The sequence below is a fragment of the Lacerta agilis genome, chromosome 7 (genome assembly GCF_009819535.1).
Source record: "Lacerta agilis isolate rLacAgi1 chromosome 7, rLacAgi1.pri, whole genome shotgun sequence".
In the NCBI taxonomy this organism is placed as follows: Eukaryota; Metazoa; Chordata; class Lepidosauria; order Squamata; family Lacertidae; genus Lacerta; species Lacerta agilis.
The window spans coordinates 65,945,002-65,965,225 of record NC_046318.1 but is presented as its reverse complement, the minus strand read 5'-3'; the positions used below and the strand labels follow the sequence as shown (position 1 = coordinate 65,965,225).

At 38.6% G+C, this 20,224-nt stretch overlaps 1 protein-coding gene across 1 annotated transcript in view; it reads left to right on the top strand.

The window, feature by feature from the left end:
- LRP12 (LDL receptor related protein 12) overlaps positions 1-20,224 on the top strand; it is a 34,075-nt gene that overhangs the window by 9,886 nt on the left and 3,965 nt on the right. The window contains exons 2-5 of the mRNA XM_033155729.1: positions 8,768-8,824; positions 14,678-14,813; positions 17,211-17,413; positions 18,816-19,914. Of these exons, the coding sequence (XP_033011620.1) occupies positions 8,768-8,824; positions 14,678-14,813; positions 17,211-17,413; positions 18,816-19,914 (1,495 nt within the window). The remainder of the gene's footprint in view (positions 1-8,767; positions 8,825-14,677; positions 14,814-17,210; positions 17,414-18,815; positions 19,915-20,224) is intronic.

The window sequence follows — 20,224 nt, the reverse complement described above, 5'->3', positions numbered from 1 at the left end:
AAAATACATGTATAGCAATACTTTAGAGCAGTGTTTTTCAACCACTGTTCCACGGCACACTAGTGTGCCGCGAGATGTTGCCTGGTGCGCCGTGGGAAAAATTGAAAAATTACTTTATATATAGTCAATATAGGCACGGAGTTAAATTTTTTAACATTTTCTAATGGTGGTGTGCCTCGTGATTTTTTTCATGAAACAAGTGTGCCTTTGCCCAAAAAAGGTTGAAAAACACTGCTTTAGAGAATGGCCTAAGGGTACGTTATGATATTACATTGCCAAAGGACAGTGTCTGGGATTCTGTTGTGAACTATTTCTCAAAGCAACAGCAGAATAGAAGCTCTGTAAGTCTCATAGGATGTTTTCCCCCTCTACCCATTCCCCATCTGACATAATATTGGAGTCCAGTTCCCATCTCTACGGGACAAAGAGATCAGCCAGAATGTATCTGATTCCACCAGGAACTTGTTTTAGATTGTAAGTGACCATTGCATATGATTAATTATTGTACGGTATGGTATGCTGGAAGTGACAGATGCATAGATACGATTCAACATATTGAGCAAACATATTTTAAGTGATTATAGCTGTGTATAGTGTATTTAGCACTTGTGGGATGTTTTCAATATTATGGCAGATGGTAGTAAATTCAAAAGTAGCAAATTTCTAACAAGCATAAACTTTGAACTGAACTATTAAGAATTGGATTTAAGGGATTGTTGAAGAATCCAACTTAGGTATGTATTTATTTTGTGGCTTATTTTGTAAGTTGTAGACTAGAAACTTGAAAAAAAAATCACAGTAGCTGATTTTAATTTTATTCATAAGCTACAATCTTCAAAATGGGAAATCAAAGGGTTAAGTGAGGATGTCTGTTCTGGCATTCTTTTTGTTCAACTACCCTGTTTCTCCTAAAATAAGACATAGCCATAAAATAAGCCATAGCAGGATTTCTATGCATTTGCGAAATATAAGCCGTTCCCCAAAAAATAAGCCATACCCTGAAAATAAGCCATAGTGATGTGGTACCTCCCATTAAAACAGCCTGGGGAGGCGTGGCTATGCAGCGTACCAATGCGACACGGTTAAAATAAGACATCCCCTGAAAATAAGCCATACTGTGTTTTTTTGAGCAAAAAAATATATAAGACGGTGTCTTATTTTAGGAGAAACACGGTATTATATTATTTGCCAAGTTTAAATTTTTTTTACTGTCAATCTAAGATGGCAAAATCCTTTTTAGTATACACATATTATGAATAATAGAATAATTGTGTGCAGGACTTGCTTGACCATGAAATGACTGAGGGCCCCACATTTATTGAATAATACAAGAAAAAGAAGGATGTATTTTGAGACCTGCTGTACAGAGAACCTGACTTGGATTTGACACAGGTCAATTGTGGCTTACTAATTTTGAACCCAATTAAGTTTATAAAGTGCAGGGGAAAACTAAAATACTGTATAAATGTTTACTACCAGTAGTAATCGCTGCAGCTTGAATATGAGCATGAAAAGCTTTTTTTAAAAAAAAAACATTAGGAACGGTCTGTCAGTGAATTCTTGCCAGAATAATAAAAAGAACATTCATATAAAACACAGCTGCTGACTCAGGGTCAGTCAGTACAGTTCCAAACTGCTTTCTGAGCCTCACATTACTTTCCCCATTGGTCACTCTGTGTAGCCTTTCCAATGGTTGTTGTATGTGTGCTACCTTAAACACATCTGAATACATATGCACAGTACTTATCAAATTACTTAGGAAAAGCAGTGAAAAACTTGTTGGTGAAAACCAGAAAGACATCTTGTGAAACTAGCTATACAAAGTCAGATGCTCATACTTCTGCTTTGATTCTTGCAGAATGCTTTGAAGTAGCTGATAAAGGATTGCCTAGAGGAAGCTGTGCAGTCTAGTCTTCTTGGCACACAGCAAACTAAAGTAATCAAAACTTGCTGATTTGATTCCAGATGATGAATCCTCTCTCACCACACACACATTTAAGAATAAAACCTCTCAGAACTCTCAACTGATTAGCAGTTTTTAAAAGTGATTTTTGCTGATAACATGTTTTTCAACTGCAAACTTGACAAATACTATTTTTTGTATTCTTTACATTAATTAGCTATTTCTTGATTTTCATAATGGTAAGTAAAACTGCTGTCACCATCTGCAGTGGGCTCCATGATCACTGCAGATAGTGACAGCAGTCACGAAATTAAAAGACGCTTTTGAATTATGGTGCTTGAGGAGACTCTTGAGAGTCCCATGGACTGCAAGAAGATCAAACCTATCCATTCTTAAAGAAATCAGCCCTGAGTGCTCACTAGAAGGACAGATCCTGAAGTTGAGGCTCCAGTACTTTGGCCACCTCATGAGAAGAGAAGACTCCCTAGAAAAGACCCTGATGTTGGGAAAGATGGAGAGCACAAGGAGAAAGGGACGACAGAGGATGAGATGGTTGGATAGTGTTCTCGAAGCTACTAACATGAGTTTGGCCAAACTGCGAGAGGCAGTGAAGGATAGGCGTGCCTGGCGTGCTCTGGTCCATGGGGTCACGAAGAGTCGGACACGACTGAACAACAAAAAATGGTTTTCCCAGTAGTAATGTATGGAAGTGAGAGCTGGACCATAAAGAAGGCTGATCGCCGAATAATTGATGCTTTTGAATTATGGTGCTGGAGGAGACTCTTGAGAGTCCCATGGACTGCAAAAAGATCAAACATATCCATCCTTAAAGAAATCAGCCCTGAGTGCTCACTGGAAGGGCAGATCCTGAAGTTGAGGCTCCAATACTTTGGCCACCTCATGAGAAGAGAAGACTCCCTGGAAAAGACCCTGATGTTGGGAAAGATGGAGAGCACAAGAAGAAAGGGACGACAGAGGATGAGATGGTTGGATAGTGTTCTCGAAGCGACTGGCATGAGTTTGGCCAAACTGCGGGAGGCAGTGGAGGATAGGGGTGCCTGGCGTGCTCTGGTCCATGGGGTCACGAAGAGTCAGACACGACTGAACAACAACAACAACAACAAAAAGTAAAATACGAAGGAAAATAAATTAAAGCCTTGTAAATGTACAAAGGGAACGGGGTACAAAAACATTGCAACAACAAAAACAACAAGGTTGCAACTATAACAAAATAATAAAAATGTCCAGGAGATAGGGGGGAAACAGTTTTAAGTTTCCTATGTTTCCAAATACTGTACAATTCTGTCTTACAGAGTCAGAGTCATCTAGTTCAGAGGTTCCCAAACTTATTTGGCCTACTTCCCCCTTTTAAGAAAAAAACCCTCAGTGGAAGATGAAACATGTACGAACAGTTTTTCAAAACTATGCTTTCACTGCCCCCTTATTTTTATTCAACGCCCCCCCTATTGCACCTGAGGATACTGCTGCCCCCGGAATGTTTCAGTGCCCCCCAGGAGGCAGTATCACTTTGGGAAACACTGATCTAGTTCAACATTGTGTACATTGACTAGCTATGGCCCTCAAGGATTTCTGATAGGGTTTACTTCTAGCCGTAATTGGAGATGCTGGGGCGAATTACACCTAGATCCTGCTCCATGCAAAGCTCTACTACTGAGCTACAGTCCAACCCTGATATTATTCCAGATAAAACATCTGGCCAGTGTGGCTCATGAGGATTTTCTTTTAAACAATTGTTTTAACAAACCTATCTCAAGCAAACCTATCAGTAAAGCAGAGTCTGTAGTGTTCTTAATAAAATATGTGGTTTTGTTCAGTTCTTTTGACAAGCAAGTAATAGCTCAAACTTCAAGTAACTTCAAACAAGTATTAGATTAGTTTTCTTTAGAGTAAAACTCGTTTTTTTCTTTTAAAATTGCGTAATGTGGATTTTTATAGAATTTAAAATGTTTGAAGTAGATATTGCCCTCATAATTGGCAGCTGTATACACTTCAACAGCAAAATTGATTTTTAGATTTTTTTGTTTTGTCTAGGATTCTTGAGTTTACAAGTTTCTGTGTGAAAAATGTCCGTAATGCATTAATTCTATAATATGAGGAATAGATTCTGACTTTGGTTTATGATTTGGGAGACAAGGAAAATGGTAGAATCATTGTGGGTGGCATGAGAGAATGCCGATATTGTCATGACTGCTTTTGTTAGTGTTTCCTTCTGCACTTCCAGTTTAATGCTAAAACACAATGCCAACACAGCATACAAAGCTGGCAAGCCCTTGCTGAGCTGCCCAACCTTGCTGTTGAAGAAAAGATTAGTGAACTGAGCTAGAAATATATACATTGCTACACTTTCTAGGCCTTTTTGAAACCCGTGAAAGGTGACCACCAGCTATGGCAGTTCCTGAATTGGAACAACCTGGCCATGATAACTTATGCAATGGTAACCTCAAGTTTGAATTATTGCTCTGTGCCCTGTATGGGGCTTCCATTGACATTAGTCCAGAATCTGCAGCTGGTGCAGATCTTGGTGGCTAGGCTGACTGAAGCATCCAATCACAAGGATATGGTGTCATTGCTTAACACATAGCACTTGTGACTGAGTCAAGTAGCAACCAGAGGCAGGACCTTCACTATAGTGGCACCCAGTCTTTGGAATCATCTCCCTCCTAGATGCCAGACAGGTACCAAGACCTCACTGAAGACTTGTTTTACTCAATTATTTGCTACTTCTATTGTCTAGCATTTAGTAATTTTGGTTTCCTGCTATAGATTTTTTAATTTTCTGGTTTTATTTGTATTGGTGTTTATGGTGATGGTTGTAAACTACCTCGTAATTTTCAACCAAGAGTGATAGATAAATATGTCAATAGATTATTTTTAACAATCTACTTGGAACAAATATTTTCCAGCTGTGCTGTTTGATTTTGGCAGACATTCTCTTCTAAAAATTCACAATTGCTTCTTCTGAAAATAGTTCACTAAGAAATGTGTATGTGGGATTTATTTGGTTTCTTTCTGGCTTATGTTAATTTTATTTGAACAGATTTCTCAATCCTTGTTTCTCTTTAATAATAGTGCAGATAGTGGTCCCCATTTCGTACCCAGTAGAGGTTTTATGAATTTGTTTCCTGGTGTTGGTTTGTGATATTGTCTACAAGTCTGGTATTTTTTAGTAGCTGATGTTTGCAGTGGTTTCACTTTCACACTGCACTTAATTTGCTTGACATCCTTCTGATGATTTACCAACATGTATGAATTATGAAAGATTTCCACTGTAATATCCTTGTCTTTAATCTGCAATATGAGTAAGTTCATGCAAGCCAAAAGTCATGTCACATTTTCTCCCACAATGATATTACATAAGATTATTTTATTTCTAGATCTCTTTTGGCATTAGTGCTTATTTAGTGTAATTCCTTTGCTGAATTTTAGCTCTAGATGATTCTTCCAAATGCAGCGGATTGTTTCTGTCTAAAAGCCCCCCTGTTGGCACATTTCCTGTCCTAATTTTATATTGGATTCTGTCCATTAGATGTAATCAACGAAGTTGTGCATTGCAGGTATTAAAATGTGTGTCGGTAGTTGGAACACTCTTGGATATGAATGCCATAAAATTCATAATTTTTATGGAAAATACATCTTTTTGTGAATCAGTCAAGTAATTTTTTTTTGCAAGTGTGCCAAGTATAGTCGCATACTTATTTGGAGTGAAGTCTTATCAGAATGAAGGTGGGTCAAAACAGTTTTGTTTGTTAAGAAAAAAAGTTATGTTTAATGGAAAATCGACAGTACCAGTTTACTACCTTATTTAGATCTCTAGGTGACCTCACTTCTTTCTGAGATTCAAAGAGTCTTGTTTGTCTTTTGTATATCAGTAACTGTGTGAAATACAAAACAAAATAAAATAAAAAATTCTTTCCAGTAGCACCTTAGAGACCAACTACGGTAAGTTTGTTCTTGGTATGAGCTTTCGTGTGCATGCACACTTCTTCAGATACACTGAAACGGAAGTCAATTTGTCCAATATAGAGAGCTGAAGGGCACTGTTGGCATTTGATTGCATACACAATGTTGGAAGATGAGCAATTAAATAGTCCTGAGATGGTATGTTTGATGTTGTTGGGGCCAGTAATGGTGTTGTCCGGGTTTATGTGGCAGCAAAGTTGGCATCTGGGTTTATTGCAGGCTCTGGTACCAGTGTCCATGTTGAGTCCTGTTGTTGTATTATTGTGGGTGATGAGCTGTTTGAGATTGGGTGGCTGTCTGTAGGTGATGAAGGGTCTTCCTCCCAGAGCTTGAGAAAGAGAACTGTCATTGTCTAGGAGAGGTTGTAGATCTCTGATGATGCGTTGTACTGTTTTAATTTGGGAGTGCCCTTCAGCTCTCTATATTGGACAAACAGGCCAAACCCTACGCCAAAGGATAAATGGACATAAATCTGATATCAGGAATCACAAGACAGAGAAACCAGTAGGAGAACACTTCAATCTGCCAGGACATTCTATAAAAGATCTCAAAGTAGCTGTTTTAATACAAAGAAATTTCAGAAATAGACTGGAAAGAGAAGTGGCTGAATTGCAACTTATCACCAAACTTAAAACCATGGAGAAACCTGGTCTGAACAAAGACATTGAATTCTTATCTCATTATACATGACAAAGCTATCTTTAGCCATCTCACCCCTTGCCTTTCCCTGCAAGACCTATTGCAGCCGTTAAGAGTAGTCAACAGGTTTTCCACACCTATCAGCTGATCACCCATTCCCACCACCCTTCTGAGTAATACCCCTCCCCACTCCCTCACTATATTTAAGGGTCTGGTGACTTCCATTTCAGTGTATCTGAAGAAGTGTGCATGCACACGAAAGCTCATACCAAGAACAAACTTAGTTGGTCTCTAAGGTGCTACTGGAAAGAAGTTTTTATTTTATTTTGTTTTGACTATGGCAGACCAACACGGCTACCCACCTGTAACTGTGTGAAATACAGAAACAGTAACACAATGTTCATGGTACTTGCTTTAGGCAAATTTCTATGTTCATTTTCTAGTAGCCCTTAAATGTGGGAGACCCTTCTGTAATTACGAACAGTGAGAAGTGAAATATTGTGTGTGGGTTGGGCCATTATAGGCCCTGTTCTGGCTGATAGCACATGGGGGACACAACCAGCTCTGCTTTTAGTGAATAAACAATGAGAGGGAAGGAAAGCATCCCCTAAAGTGTCAGTCTTGATTACTGGTTCTACTATCAGAACACACTAAGGTAAGGAAATCTGGCTCTGCTTTTTACAGCAGAAAAGAGCAGGAGAAGCATAAGTTTTACAGCAGAAAAGAGCAGGAGAAGCACAAGGGATCCTGGAAATTACAAGTGGGTTAGCTTAATGTCTGTCTGGAGAAAACTGGTAGAAAGTATCATTAAATGACCGAGCAGTTGGTTAGAGCGTGGTGCTGATAATGCCAACATTGCAGGTTTGACAGCTGCATATTCCTGCATTGCAGGGGGTTGAACTAGATGATCCTCAGGGTCCCTTCCAACTCTACAGTTCTATGATTCCATGATTCTGTGGCAACATTACAAAAGATAATCAGCGTGTTTTTACATGAGTAGAATGTGTTTTTTTATTTAAAATGCATTTCTGGGTTATTTGTGGGGCATAGGAATTAGTTCATTTCCCCCCCTTCAAAATATAGTCCAGCCCCCCACGAGGTCTGAGAGACAGTGGACCGGCCCCCTGCTGAAAAAGTTTGCTGACCCCTGTGTGAGTTCCGGCTGAAAAAAAGCCCTGCTTCTCACTGAACTCGGGGAATTTGACCCCAACATCCAGGCATGTGGTTGGCCTCATCTCTCCTTTCTCCGCATCAGCATGATGTTTCATAGTGGACCCAGAGATACCAATTTTCCAAAACTGTTGAGTTAAACCAACCAACCAACCAACAAACAAACAAACACATGCTCTTGCTATCACCCAAGTGGTGAGTCATTCTGAAGATGTTATCCTGGAAAGTAGACTGTGCAGATAGGCAACTGCGTATGTACAGTGGTACCTCAGGTTAAGAACTTAATTCGTTCCAGAGGTCTGTTCTTAACCTGAAACCGTTCTTAACCTGAGGTACCATTTTAACTAATGCGGCCTCCTGCTGCCGCCACGCGGCCACCATGCAATTTTTGTTCTCATCCTGAAGTAAAGTTCTTAACCTGAGGTACTACTTCTGGGTTAGCAGAGTCTGTAACCTGAAGCGTCTGTAACCCTGAGGTACCACTGTATTGGTTACCATCATATTAAGTGATTTAATGCTACTTTTCTACATAGCCAATGCTACATGTTTGCTGGCCCTGTAATAAAGTACATTGTGGTTGTTTCACTGTGCTGGAGGGGGCCTTGCATTTCCTTTTTGGTTACTGAGGTTCTCCCCACCCCCTTCTGTTATCTTTATTTAATTCACTCTGCTAACCTCTATTATTAGATGGGAGGGGAACAGAATTAGAAAAAGTCTTGAAGAGAACTGGAAGAAGAAACTACTGGACTAATACATCTTAATTCCCTTAAAATCTTTTAGGAGGTAATCAAGCTCTGAAGCTGCCTAGGTTCTCCATTTAGCTTGCTCACTGTGTGACAAAGAAGCCATTTGTGTCTTGATTGTATAATCGTTTTATGCTCTTCCTCCCTGCCCCCTCCCGGCCTGGCTTTATTCTTCATTTAAAAATGTAGCGGAAGAAGCCTTTGGATGTAAAGTATTTGAATATTAAAAGTAGCTTGCTTTTTGTTCTTTTTCTTTTCTATAGTACTATATCTGAAGAATTTTTACAAATTTTATCTTGGAAATTAGTTTATTCATTATGTTTAATTTTAGGAAACAGTGCTCTTGCAGAACGTTCTGAAAATGTGCATATTTCAGGAATCTCAACTGGTAAGTCATTTTTTTTGTAATGTTTAAATTTCATGCATGACTTAAATAGTAAATATTGAAAGCCACCTGGTATCTTATGAAGAGATATTTGGCTATAAAAATTATTACTGCCTTTTGCAGCATGTAATAAGGAATGAAGCAACTGGAACATGGACACATTTTCATAAGATAAATTTGATACTTCCATGCTCATGAACAGATTATTCCTTTCTAATGCTTAATTATTTCACCATACAGACATTAAAGAGAAAAGTTGGCCTAACTTGATTTTTCCTACATTAAAGTTTTGTAAAATGAAATTTATTGAAAGATTATTTTAAAAGTATCAATAACACAAGCAGCTTTATTACACATTTTGTTTGATAAGACTTTAAGCAGCACCTGAAACTGTTGTTCACCTGATTACACAGTTTATACTATGAGTAATCTCACATGACACTAATGGAGCACTGGCAGAATCCCTATGGCTTGCATCTCTTCTTTGCCAACAAGTGGATTGAATAGATGGCTGAAGGTCAGAACCTTTGTATGCTGTACATACTGCAAGCACATACTAAATAATTGCTTGGATCCTAAGATCGTTATCGTAAGGAGGTTTGGTGGGGTGGAAGTTAAAAAAAACCCAATATTGTCCCTTTACTCTCCTCTGCAGTCACCTGTGACTCTGGAAAAACCTCTTTGGAGAGTCAGGGCTGGCCTTCCTGAAGAATGTGGTCTGGGGTGTGTGTGTGTGTGAAGCAAATATGAAGATTTCCCTTTGTGAACTCAAGCTAGTTTACCTTAGGATTCAAGCCAATATGAACTAAAATGGAAAAAAAGCTTTTAAATGTTAATTCCAACTATTAATGACAGCAAGAAGGCCAGCAAATTAAGTCTGTGGGTCTCTTTAGACTTCATTTGGCTGCTGGGATTCTGTCTATGGTGCAACTGGGAGCAGATCTTGAACTTTCACATTATTGTATCTCCTGCTCCTCTCGCCCCAGAAATTAATCACTGCAGCAAGAGATCTGAAGCTGAGTAGCTGAGGTCCTCTGATGAGGGCACTTCTGGTGGTTCCACATGCCCTCAAAAAACTGCAATGTATAGATAGGTCTTCACAATGTGAATTTTTTTGTTAAAATATTATAATTATTATATTATCTACTGATGTTTTATCCATGTTTTTAATTATGTTTTATAGATGGATGTTATTGTATTTTATATATTGCAAGCTGCCTTGTTATATTTTAAGAAAGAAAATATTTTCAAATAAATAAAGGAAAGTAGCTCTTATTACAGAATTGCTAGTTGCTGGGATCTGTTTGGGAACTCTTGCAGTAACGTGCTTATTAAAAATTGATGAGCCAGTCAAAGGGAGATACCAGTGTGGCTGCAGTTTTGTTTTTATTGTTTAAAAGGCTTCTGTCCCTGTTTTGAGGCAAAACTTCCTCTTAAAGCAGTTTATAATCAACAAGAACATGTTTAAAGCACTTAAAATACCCAAAATATGAAACCAGCATAAGGGGGGGAAAGCCAATTTAAAGCTTCATCCTGACGTCTAGCATCTTGAATCAACCCCCAAAGGCCAGAGAAAAGAAACGAGTCTTTAAGACTGCTTGTTAAAGGTATTCTCTGGCTACAGACAAATGCAAAAAAACAAAGATTTTCCAAGAGCAAGACTTTATCTAGCCAAAACTGCGCGCGCGCGCACACACACACACACACACACACACACGGCAGGTATCAGCTGGCTGGCTTTGGGAACAGAAGTACAAAATGAAGGTAAAAACCCTAATGAGGTTAACACCAAAGCAGCCCAGTGAGGACTAAGGATGCTTAGGGACTGCAGAACACGGAATGTCTTGTGGGTGGGGAATGGAATAGCTGGCTGACTGAAACGCTGGAAAAAAGCATTACACACTACATTTTATTGCAGGTTGTGTGTGTGTGTGATATCTCCATAGCTCAAAAAGTTTTGTATTTAACCTTTGGGAAGGCCAGTGGCTCCTTCACTAAAATAACATGCCACAATTTTTCTTCCTTTCTTAACAAATTTAGGTGTCACCCTTCACCAGAAGGCAGTTTACAACGTAATCAACAGCATAGCAATCATACAACACAAAAATTTCCTCAATAGATCTCATAATAAAGGAACAGTGTCAAACTGTTATATATGTATTCCATTGCAGTTACGAAGCCTGCTGGAGGCCTAGTTTATTTTCAAAAATGTATGATTAAAAGTTTAAGCTTCCATTAATAATAATAATAATAATAATAATAATAATATTTTATTTATATCCCATCCATCTGGCAAAATGGCATCTTCAGCTCCCTATTCTATCGATGTGTTGAAATCCTATGTATCTGTTTGTTTGTTGCATTCCAAAGAACCTATAAATCATGAATAATGATGTTGGTTGATGCTGAATGAAATTAAAAAAACTTCAGGGTTGCTTCTAGGTTCATTGATGCCTTTTGGCCTTCCTTCTCCCAAGCTCCCAAAAGCCAACCATTTCTGCATTTGACAAGAGTGTGAGGGAATGCAGCCAGAAGCAAAGTCTAAATTATTGTGTGCTTGAGGCATATGTATGGCTGGGTCTGTATCCTAGTCATTGTAAGATTTCTAGCATAATAGTTTTATCTAAATAAAATAATTATTTTATTTTAAGGAATTGTATACAGGTATGGTTTGTGGACTGTGCGTAATTGCTGCTCTCTCTAGAGCTAAAATTTTGAATTAACAGTCTTTGTCAGCATACTATTGCATTCTAGTTGTTATAATTACACTACTTTAGTTGCACATTATGTAAGATAAATTGGTCTTTGGTGTGCTTCTTTTGCAGATTGCATACACAAGTCCGATTTTCTAAAATCCTTATGTGAATTCTCTTATAAGCACAGCAGTAAAGATCACACAGAGATTTAAATTTCTTATCTATAACTGCATTGGCAGTTCTTTGTGAGTTCAGTAATTAACCCAGCATTTATCATTCACACTTTTGAAGTTAATATTTTACAAAACAGAAGGAAGTTGTCAGTAAAGTTGTCTTCCAAGGGTGTCATCATGACACAAGAAGCAGTAAGGAAAAAAAAACCATGTCTTTCTTAAGCTCCCTTGTATTGGAAACATAATATAACGATGACTGGTGTTTTGTATGTACAAGCATTTCGACCCTAGGAAAAGAATGGCTGCAGTTATTTAAATTCTGTTGTTGCAGTTTTATCCCGAACACTTCCTAGAATTCTATTTACATTCATGAGATATTTATTTAGCTACATTTATATACTACCTTTCCTCTCAGGCAGTGCACATGGTTCTCCATCCTTCATTATTATCCTCACAGCAACCTTGTGAGGGAAGTGAGAACGAGTGACTAGTCCATTGAGCTTCATGATTTAGTGGGGATTTGAACCAACCACAAAACCGGGGTATCAAGCAAAAAAAGCACAAGCTATTTCAGCAGGGTCTGCATGTACTGTACGGCTGAAAAGTAGGTTAGGCTTTAGAGATCATAGTGGGGTGCAAGAGGGAAAGACAGTCTTCACTTTTAAAATCAGCTGAGTTCTTACATAAATAGAATCACAGAGTTGGAAGGGATCCCATGGATCATGTAGTCCCAGTGCCCTGCAATGCAGGAATATGCAGCTGGCCCTTACAGGATCGAACCTGTGACCTTGGCATTATCACCACTACGCTCTAATCAGTGCTGGTAATACCTGCTGTTTACAGCCTTTTCCAGGCTGGTGAAATGCTGAAGTGTTGTTGTGGTATTCTATGACTTCCAGAAAGCTTGGAGGTTATTTAAAACTACAATAATAGAAGCTCAACCACCCAATCCAACTTGCCATTGTGGTTAACAAGCAGAATCAAGGAAGCTATTTGTCAAAGAAGGCTTCCTTAGAAAATGGAAGTCTTTCCCAAGTAAGGGAGGATCCAGGAAATTATGCACATATTAGGTTAATATCTTCTTCTGGATAAACTGATGCAAACCATTACTAATGGTAAAATTACCAAGCATGTAGTAAAAGTGAGTATGTGGATGTGTGACTCAGGGAACATATAGCTGGGGTAGGGGCAGACCTTGGTGCACTGTCCTGTGCACAGCCAAATTTTGACACACATTACTTGGGGGCAAGTGCTGAGCTTTGGGAAGGAGGAGTGAGGACTCTAGGACTCTGTCGAGCCCTTGCCCCTCTTTCTCAAAGCCCAGCCAGTGCTTACTAGGCTTTGGGAAGCAGGCAGGCAGGGAATTTCCTAATCTAGCTATATACTTCAGAATGTAAAATGTCACCATGCTCTGGTTGGGCAAGCCCGGGCAAGTTGTTTAATGAGGGGAAAGGAGTCAGGAGTGGAAAGAGCGGGGGTTGGTGGGTTGGTGGAGAGTTGGAAGAGGGGCAGGGCGGGGGTAGGTGGGGTTGGAAAATGGAGCAAGCAGGGATGCAGCCTCGTTTAGTTTCACATATGCTGATGTGGTCTGAGTTGGCAGTGACTGACTAGGAAAGGGATCTTGCTTCACGGTGGCTCATTTAATGTCCAAAAATGATATTGCAGAGCTGGAAAGATGCAGAAAAGGGCAACTAAGAGCTGTTTCAAAACCATAAAGATTCTGCCAGGCTTCAGAATTGGCTATGGTAACTTTAGAGGTCTGTTAATCAAAGTGCTGAGCCTTTTCAAATTAAGTTAAATTCTAATTGATAGAGCTGGCCGAGAGACTGGAGTGCAAGTCATGAAGTCCCAGATTGACTTGTGTGTCTTCCATATTCAGTAGACTAGGAAAGCCACTTGGCCTCTGCTCCCCATCCCAACATCTGCAGTAATACCTCTTGTATTGTTTTATAAATGTCTTTGCCATGAATGCAGAATCCTGCTTTTCTGTGTTTGAGGTTGTTTTTTTTTTAATGACTTAGCTTTTACAATGTATGTTCAATTTTAAAAACATAACTCCATGACTTTTTTAAAAAAAGGGGGAGACTTTTTTAGTGTCATGCATTGACATTTACATATATAAATGTTGATATTCTGCCTTTTTTGTTTTTGCAATATTTATCTGCTTTGTCTTATAACATGAATCTCAAGTAGGAGGTCGCTTTGTTTACATTCAGTTCTATGAATGTAGAATTCCAAAGAGTAATGGAATAAGAGCACCACCTAATGGGTGACTAAACGAAAACAATAAATCTTCTGTAAAACCCCATCACTACTGCTGAACTGATGGAAAATATGACTTTTAAATTTTGAGGCTTGCTTTTTCCCCATTTTTGACAATTGTCATGTTTTATTAAGCAGAAGCCATTTTTATTTTCTTGCAGATAACAAAATAATTCTGCTTCATAATGGAAAACCATAAAGTCGCCCATTGTGTCAATATTTACATACAACACCTTTCCTGCATTGGTATATTTTCTGTCATATGTGGAAGAAGCAGGCATATATGGTTTGCGAAGTCTTTGCAAGCTGGTGCAGTTGTATTCATTTTGCTTACTTGTCATGACTGATTTTTGCCCATTTTACTTTCTCCTCTTTATAATACAGGCATCCATATACTGTGTGGTGGATTTTTCTGCAGAATAAAAGCATGAATGATTATTCAAATCTATAAATATACTTTGCTGGAAAAAGATATCATTGCAATGCTTTGACACACCATCCAGCTGCTCATAAACCTCTGCTGCTGCTTCTTCTTCTTTTTTTTTAAAAAAAGAAATGATTGGTTTTGATTTAATTTGTGTTATACAACAACAGTGTTTTGCATCTTCATTTAGATGAACCCATCTTCCAAGGAATGGTGTGTTCTTGCACTAAACTTTTGGAACTGTTTGTAAATCTGAAAAAATGCATCTATAACTAAAGACATCAATTTATATATTTTTCAGCTTGTGGAGATATCCCGGAACAAATTAAAGGTCCAAGTGGGATCATCACTAGCCCAGGTTGGCCTCTTGAATATCCAGCAAGATTGAATTGTAGCTGGTATATCCGAGCAAACCCAGGTGAAATTATTACAATAAGGTAATTTGGGTGCTGTACTTTATAAATATATTGTGGAAAATGTAAACAATTGTCTGAAAAAATATTTACATGTTTTACTAAATGTAAATTTAGTCCTTGTAAATGCTTTGATTCCATTTTCTAACTTTATTCTGCTTCTTGACTTTCTTGAATTAAATAGCCAGATATATTGCAGCGCTAAATTATGCCTGGGTGTCAGATCTTAAAACTAAAATTTGGTTATGGGTGTCTGGGAGCATTTCATTGAATTTTACATACTAGGTTCTATAGGGAATACTTTATATGATCCGAAAGTTTAGGAAATACATATTTCCTATATTTAAACTTATGGCAGGATCCAAAAAGGATTGCTTAGGCTCATGCAAGGACTTTTACTTTTTTTTTTAAATAAGAGATTTATTGGTTTTCCACATTAAACAAAGAACAAAAACATACAACTACAAATATAACAACACTACAATTACAATAACAAAAACAAAATAAAGAAAAAGACTTATACATACCTAATACACAAACACTAAAACACTCCAATGATTATTATTTATGTTGTTGTTCAGTCGTTCAGTCGTGTCCGACTCTTCGTGACCCCATGGACCAGAGCACGCCAGGCACGCCTATCCTTCACTGCCTCCCGCAGTTTGGCCAAACTCATGTTAGTAGCTTCGAGAACACTGTCCAACCATCTCATCCTCTGTCGTCCCCTTCTCCTTGTGCCCTCCATCTTTCCCAACATCAGGGTCTTTTCTAGGGAGTCTTCTCTTCTCATGAGGTGGCCAAAGTACTGGAGCCTCAACTTCAGGATCTGTCCTTCTAGTGAGCACTCAGGGCTGATTTCTTTGAGAATGGAAAGGTTTGATCTTCTTGCAGTCCATGGGACTCTCAAGAGTCTCCTCCAGCACCATAATTCAAAAGCATCAATTCTACGGCGATCAGCCTTCTTTATGGTCCAGCTCTCACTTCCGTACATTACTACTGGGAAAACCATAGCTTTAACTATACGGACCATTGCCGGCAAGGTGATGTCTTTGCGTTTTAAGATGCTGTCTAGGTTTGTCATTGCTTTTCTCCCAAGAAGTAGGCGTCTCCTAATTTCGTGACTGCTGTCACCATCTGCAGTGATCATGGAACCCAAGAAAGTGAAATCTCTCACTGCCTTTATATCTTATTTCAAATCTTTATATCTTATTTCAAATCTTAGTTGGGGACTTCCCCCATTCTCTCATCTGCGTTTAGTTCTAATTTACTATAGTAACTTTGTAACTATTTTATCATTCATTCACCATTATCCTTAATCTAAATCAAATAACATCTCAACTTATTACTAATCATAATATTAATATAAAAATTCATATACAATACTTCTTCTATACTATTTTAACCTATCATTATATAACTAAAGCCACCTATATTCACTGATTTTGCAAGGACTTTTACTAGCCTTGTGAACTTGTGATTTCTTTCTCATGAAAAAGTCAATCCCCATGCAGTCACAAACTGCTTTTGAAAGTCCTCTTTTTCAAAACAAGCTAACAAACAAAACACAACAGTTTGTTTGTGCCTCTTCTGCTATTTGAAAATATCAAGGTTAAAATTCCTTGTGGAAGTAGTTTCTGTATGTTGGATCCAAAGGTGCCTTTAGGAATACAGGAGGTGTCTTCCATGCATGGAAGTGCTGCACTAAACCTCTCAGTTAAAGTAGCACAAAAGCTTTTGCATTGTTGGTTTTGCTACCAGCAACTTGGAAATTCCTTTTAGGGTTGAAGAGCAGAGTATAAATACTTGGAAGTTAACAGGGCTTTGTTTGAGCTGGAACTCAGTTCCAGCACCTGGGGAAAAGGGAGGCATGCTTTGTGAGTTTTGGCACCTTTCTTTTTTTAGAAAAATAGCACTGGAAATAAACAAATGCAAATTGAAGCTAAATTGTAATATGTTCTTTCACTTGTAACCTCTTGTGCCTCTGGAAGCATGCAACTTTCTATAGAACCTATGATATGAAATCCAGTATTTGACAATAGCGTTTCAGGTTGCCATTTAGGAAAAGGGCAAACAAAAAAGATGTATATATGAGAAAAGGTTAAAACGTCTGTTCATTGGCTCTGATTTTAGTGGGAAGCGAGAGGCTGAGAGAGAGAGAAGAATCTTCCTAATAGATGTAATAGATGTACCATATCAGTAGTTAATATTTAGAAATAATTGATAATAATTATCTGTTCTCGATTAAAAACTGTTAAGGTTTTGAAATGTATTTTTTCCAGTTGGGGAGGTAAAAATTAGGTCTTGTTGAACTTAATGCCTGTCAGAAATTTAAGGATATGTTGTTTAAGGATAGTTTGTTAAGGGATTATACTAATATTTAACAACAAAAAAGAAATATAACTTATTATTTACCTTGTGTAGTTTTCAGGATTTTGATGTTCAAGGATCACGGCGATGCAGTTCAGATTCCCTGACGATAGGGGCATATAAAAACATGGAAAATTATAGAGTGTGTGGGTCTTCTATTCCATCTCCATATATATCTTCACAGGACCATGTTTGGGTCAGATTTCATTCAGATGATAGTATATCACGAAAAGGATTCAGACTGACTTATTTTGCAGGTAAACTTTAAATGTTGTAATTAAATATTTTCTAGATTTGGGGGCCAGTCTTTTCACCTTTTTTTTTTTTTAGAAACCACAATGCATCGATTAATGGAAGTTTAAGAAAGAGATGATGGTTATTAATATTCCTTTTATTTTAAAAAATGTAGAAAGTAGGACTGCAGTTGCTAACATCCATACGTTGCCATTTCAGACCCATTGTAGAGATATTTGAAACACTACAGGCATTTGTAGTAGGTATATTGAAAATGGCTCAGAATGAACCCAGCCTTCCAAACAACTTTCTAGAGAGAGACACCAAATTTTATGCAGTAGATCCTTCACTCTTGATGGAACATGTTAAACATTTTCATGCACTCTTCATCCATGATAGAACATGCAAACATGTTATGGAGTACAAAATGTTAATCAGCCAAAAGCCTGGTTATAGAGAAACATTTTCACCTGGTGCCTAAAGATGTATAATGAAGCTGCCAGACAAACCTCACTGGGGAGAGTATTCCATAAATGGGGAGCCATCTCAGAAAAGGCCTTTTCTTGTGTTGCCACCCTTTGGACCTCTCATGGAGGAGGCACACAAAGACGGGACTCGGATGATGGTCACAGATTCCAGGTCGGTTCACGTAGGGAGAGGCAGTCCTTGGGGTATTGCGGTCCTATATAAACAAAACCGTATGGAGCTGCTCAAACTGTGTGGTTTTTTTACACCAGTATAGTTCATATTGTTCCAGATAAACTGTTAAAATACTATTTCCAGATTTTTATTGATTAGTGCAGGGCTAGCCAACATAGTGCCCTCCCAAAGTTGATGTGCTGCAGCTCACACCATCCCAGAGAATTGGCCAGTCCTGGCTGGGGCTGATGGGAATTAACAGTCCAATAACATCTGGGGGGGCATCTATATTGGAACCCAGTACATTTCAGATCACAATTCAAAGTGTTAGTGTTGTCCCAAACAGCCTCAGCTCTGTATACCGGAAGGAGTTTCTTCATCCCCATCGTTCAGCCTAGACTCTGAGGTCCAGTTTCTGAAGGCCTTCTGGCAGCTCCTTCACTGCGAGAAGTGAAATTACAGGGAACCGGGCAGAGGGCCTTCTCGGTAGTGACACCCACCCCATGGAACACCATCCAATCAGATGTCAAACATAAACAACTGCATAACTTCCCAAAGACATCTGAAGACAGCTCTGTATCAGGAAGTTTTAAATGTTTGATACTTAGTTGTGTTTTTATTATGTTGGAAGCTACCCAGAGTGGCTGGGGCAACCCAGTCAGTAGGGTATTATTATTATTATTATTATTATTATTATTATTATTATTATTAGCATGATACTGTAAGATAAACAAGTAATAAATGTAAAAGTGGGCATATGATAATTTCTTTAATGTGCATTTTTAGGGAAATCCAGCGAACCAAGCTGCGACTGTAACCAATTCCATTGTGCTAATGGGAAATGTATTCCAGAATCTTGGAAATGCAATGACATGGATGAATGTGGAGACAACTCTGATGAAGAAATCTGTGCCAAAGCTAGTCCTCCAACTGCTGCTTCCTTCCAGCCATGTGCATACAACCAGTTCCAGTGTCTGTCTCGTTTCAATGTTTACACTTGCATTCCAGAATCCTCAAAATGTGATGGAAACCTTGACTGTCTTGATTTGGGAGATGAAATAGACTGTGGTGTGCCAACATGTGGACAGTTGCTGAAATATTTTTATGGTACTTTCAATTCTCCCAATTATCCAGACTTTTATCCTCCAGGGAGCAACTGCACATGGCTGATAGACACTGGGGACCACCGCAAGGTTATTTTGCGTTTCACTGACTTTAAGCTTGATGGTACAGGATATGGGGACTATGTCAAAATATATGATGGTTTAGAGGAGAATCCACGCAAGCTATTGCGTGTTTTAACTGCTTTTGACTCTCATGCCCCGCTTACAGTTGTATCTTCTTCCGGTCAAATCAGAGTGCATTTTTGCGCTGACAAAGTGAATGCAGCAAGAGGATTTAATGCTACCTATCAGGTTGATGGCTTTTGTCTGCCATGGGAAATTCCATGTGGTGGAAACTGGGGTTGTTACACAGAGCAGCAGCGCTGTGATGGCTATTGGCATTGTCCAAATGGAAGAGATGAAACAAACTGCACTATGTGCCAAAAGGAAGAATTTCCTTGCTCTCGTAATGGTGCCTGCTATCCACGCTCTGATCGCTGCAACTACCAGAACCACTGCCCCAATGGCTCGGATGAAAAGAATTGCTTCTTTTGCCAGCCAGGAAATTTCCACTGCAAAAATAATCGGTGTGTGTTTGAAAGCTGGGTTTGCGATTCCCAAGATGATTGTGGTGATGGTAGTGATGAAGAGAATTGCCCAGTTATTGTACCCACCAGAGTAATAACTGCTGCTGTCATTGGAAGTCTTATTTGTGGGCTGCTCCTTGTCATTGCCCTGGGATGCACTTGTAAGCTGTATTCTTTGAGAATGTTTGAACGAAGGTAAGATTTTGCGATTACAAAAGAAAAGCTGCTATTTTATTTACCAGAAAATACCGTCTAAACAATTGTCTGTGGGTGGCTACTTTTATTGAGGAATGCTAGACATTTTCTTTACCATTCAAAAAAGTTGTCTTAGTACATAGCTATAAACCATCATGGCTGTGAATGCTTCAAATATTCAGGGGAGTTCCAGTGCCTTCAAATAGGAGTTTGATTAGACTTAAGTAATTAACACTAGTAATTCAAATTGGATTCACATATTATATAGGTAACAAGTGCGTGCAAGCATAGTTCTTCCTTCTGTAAAATT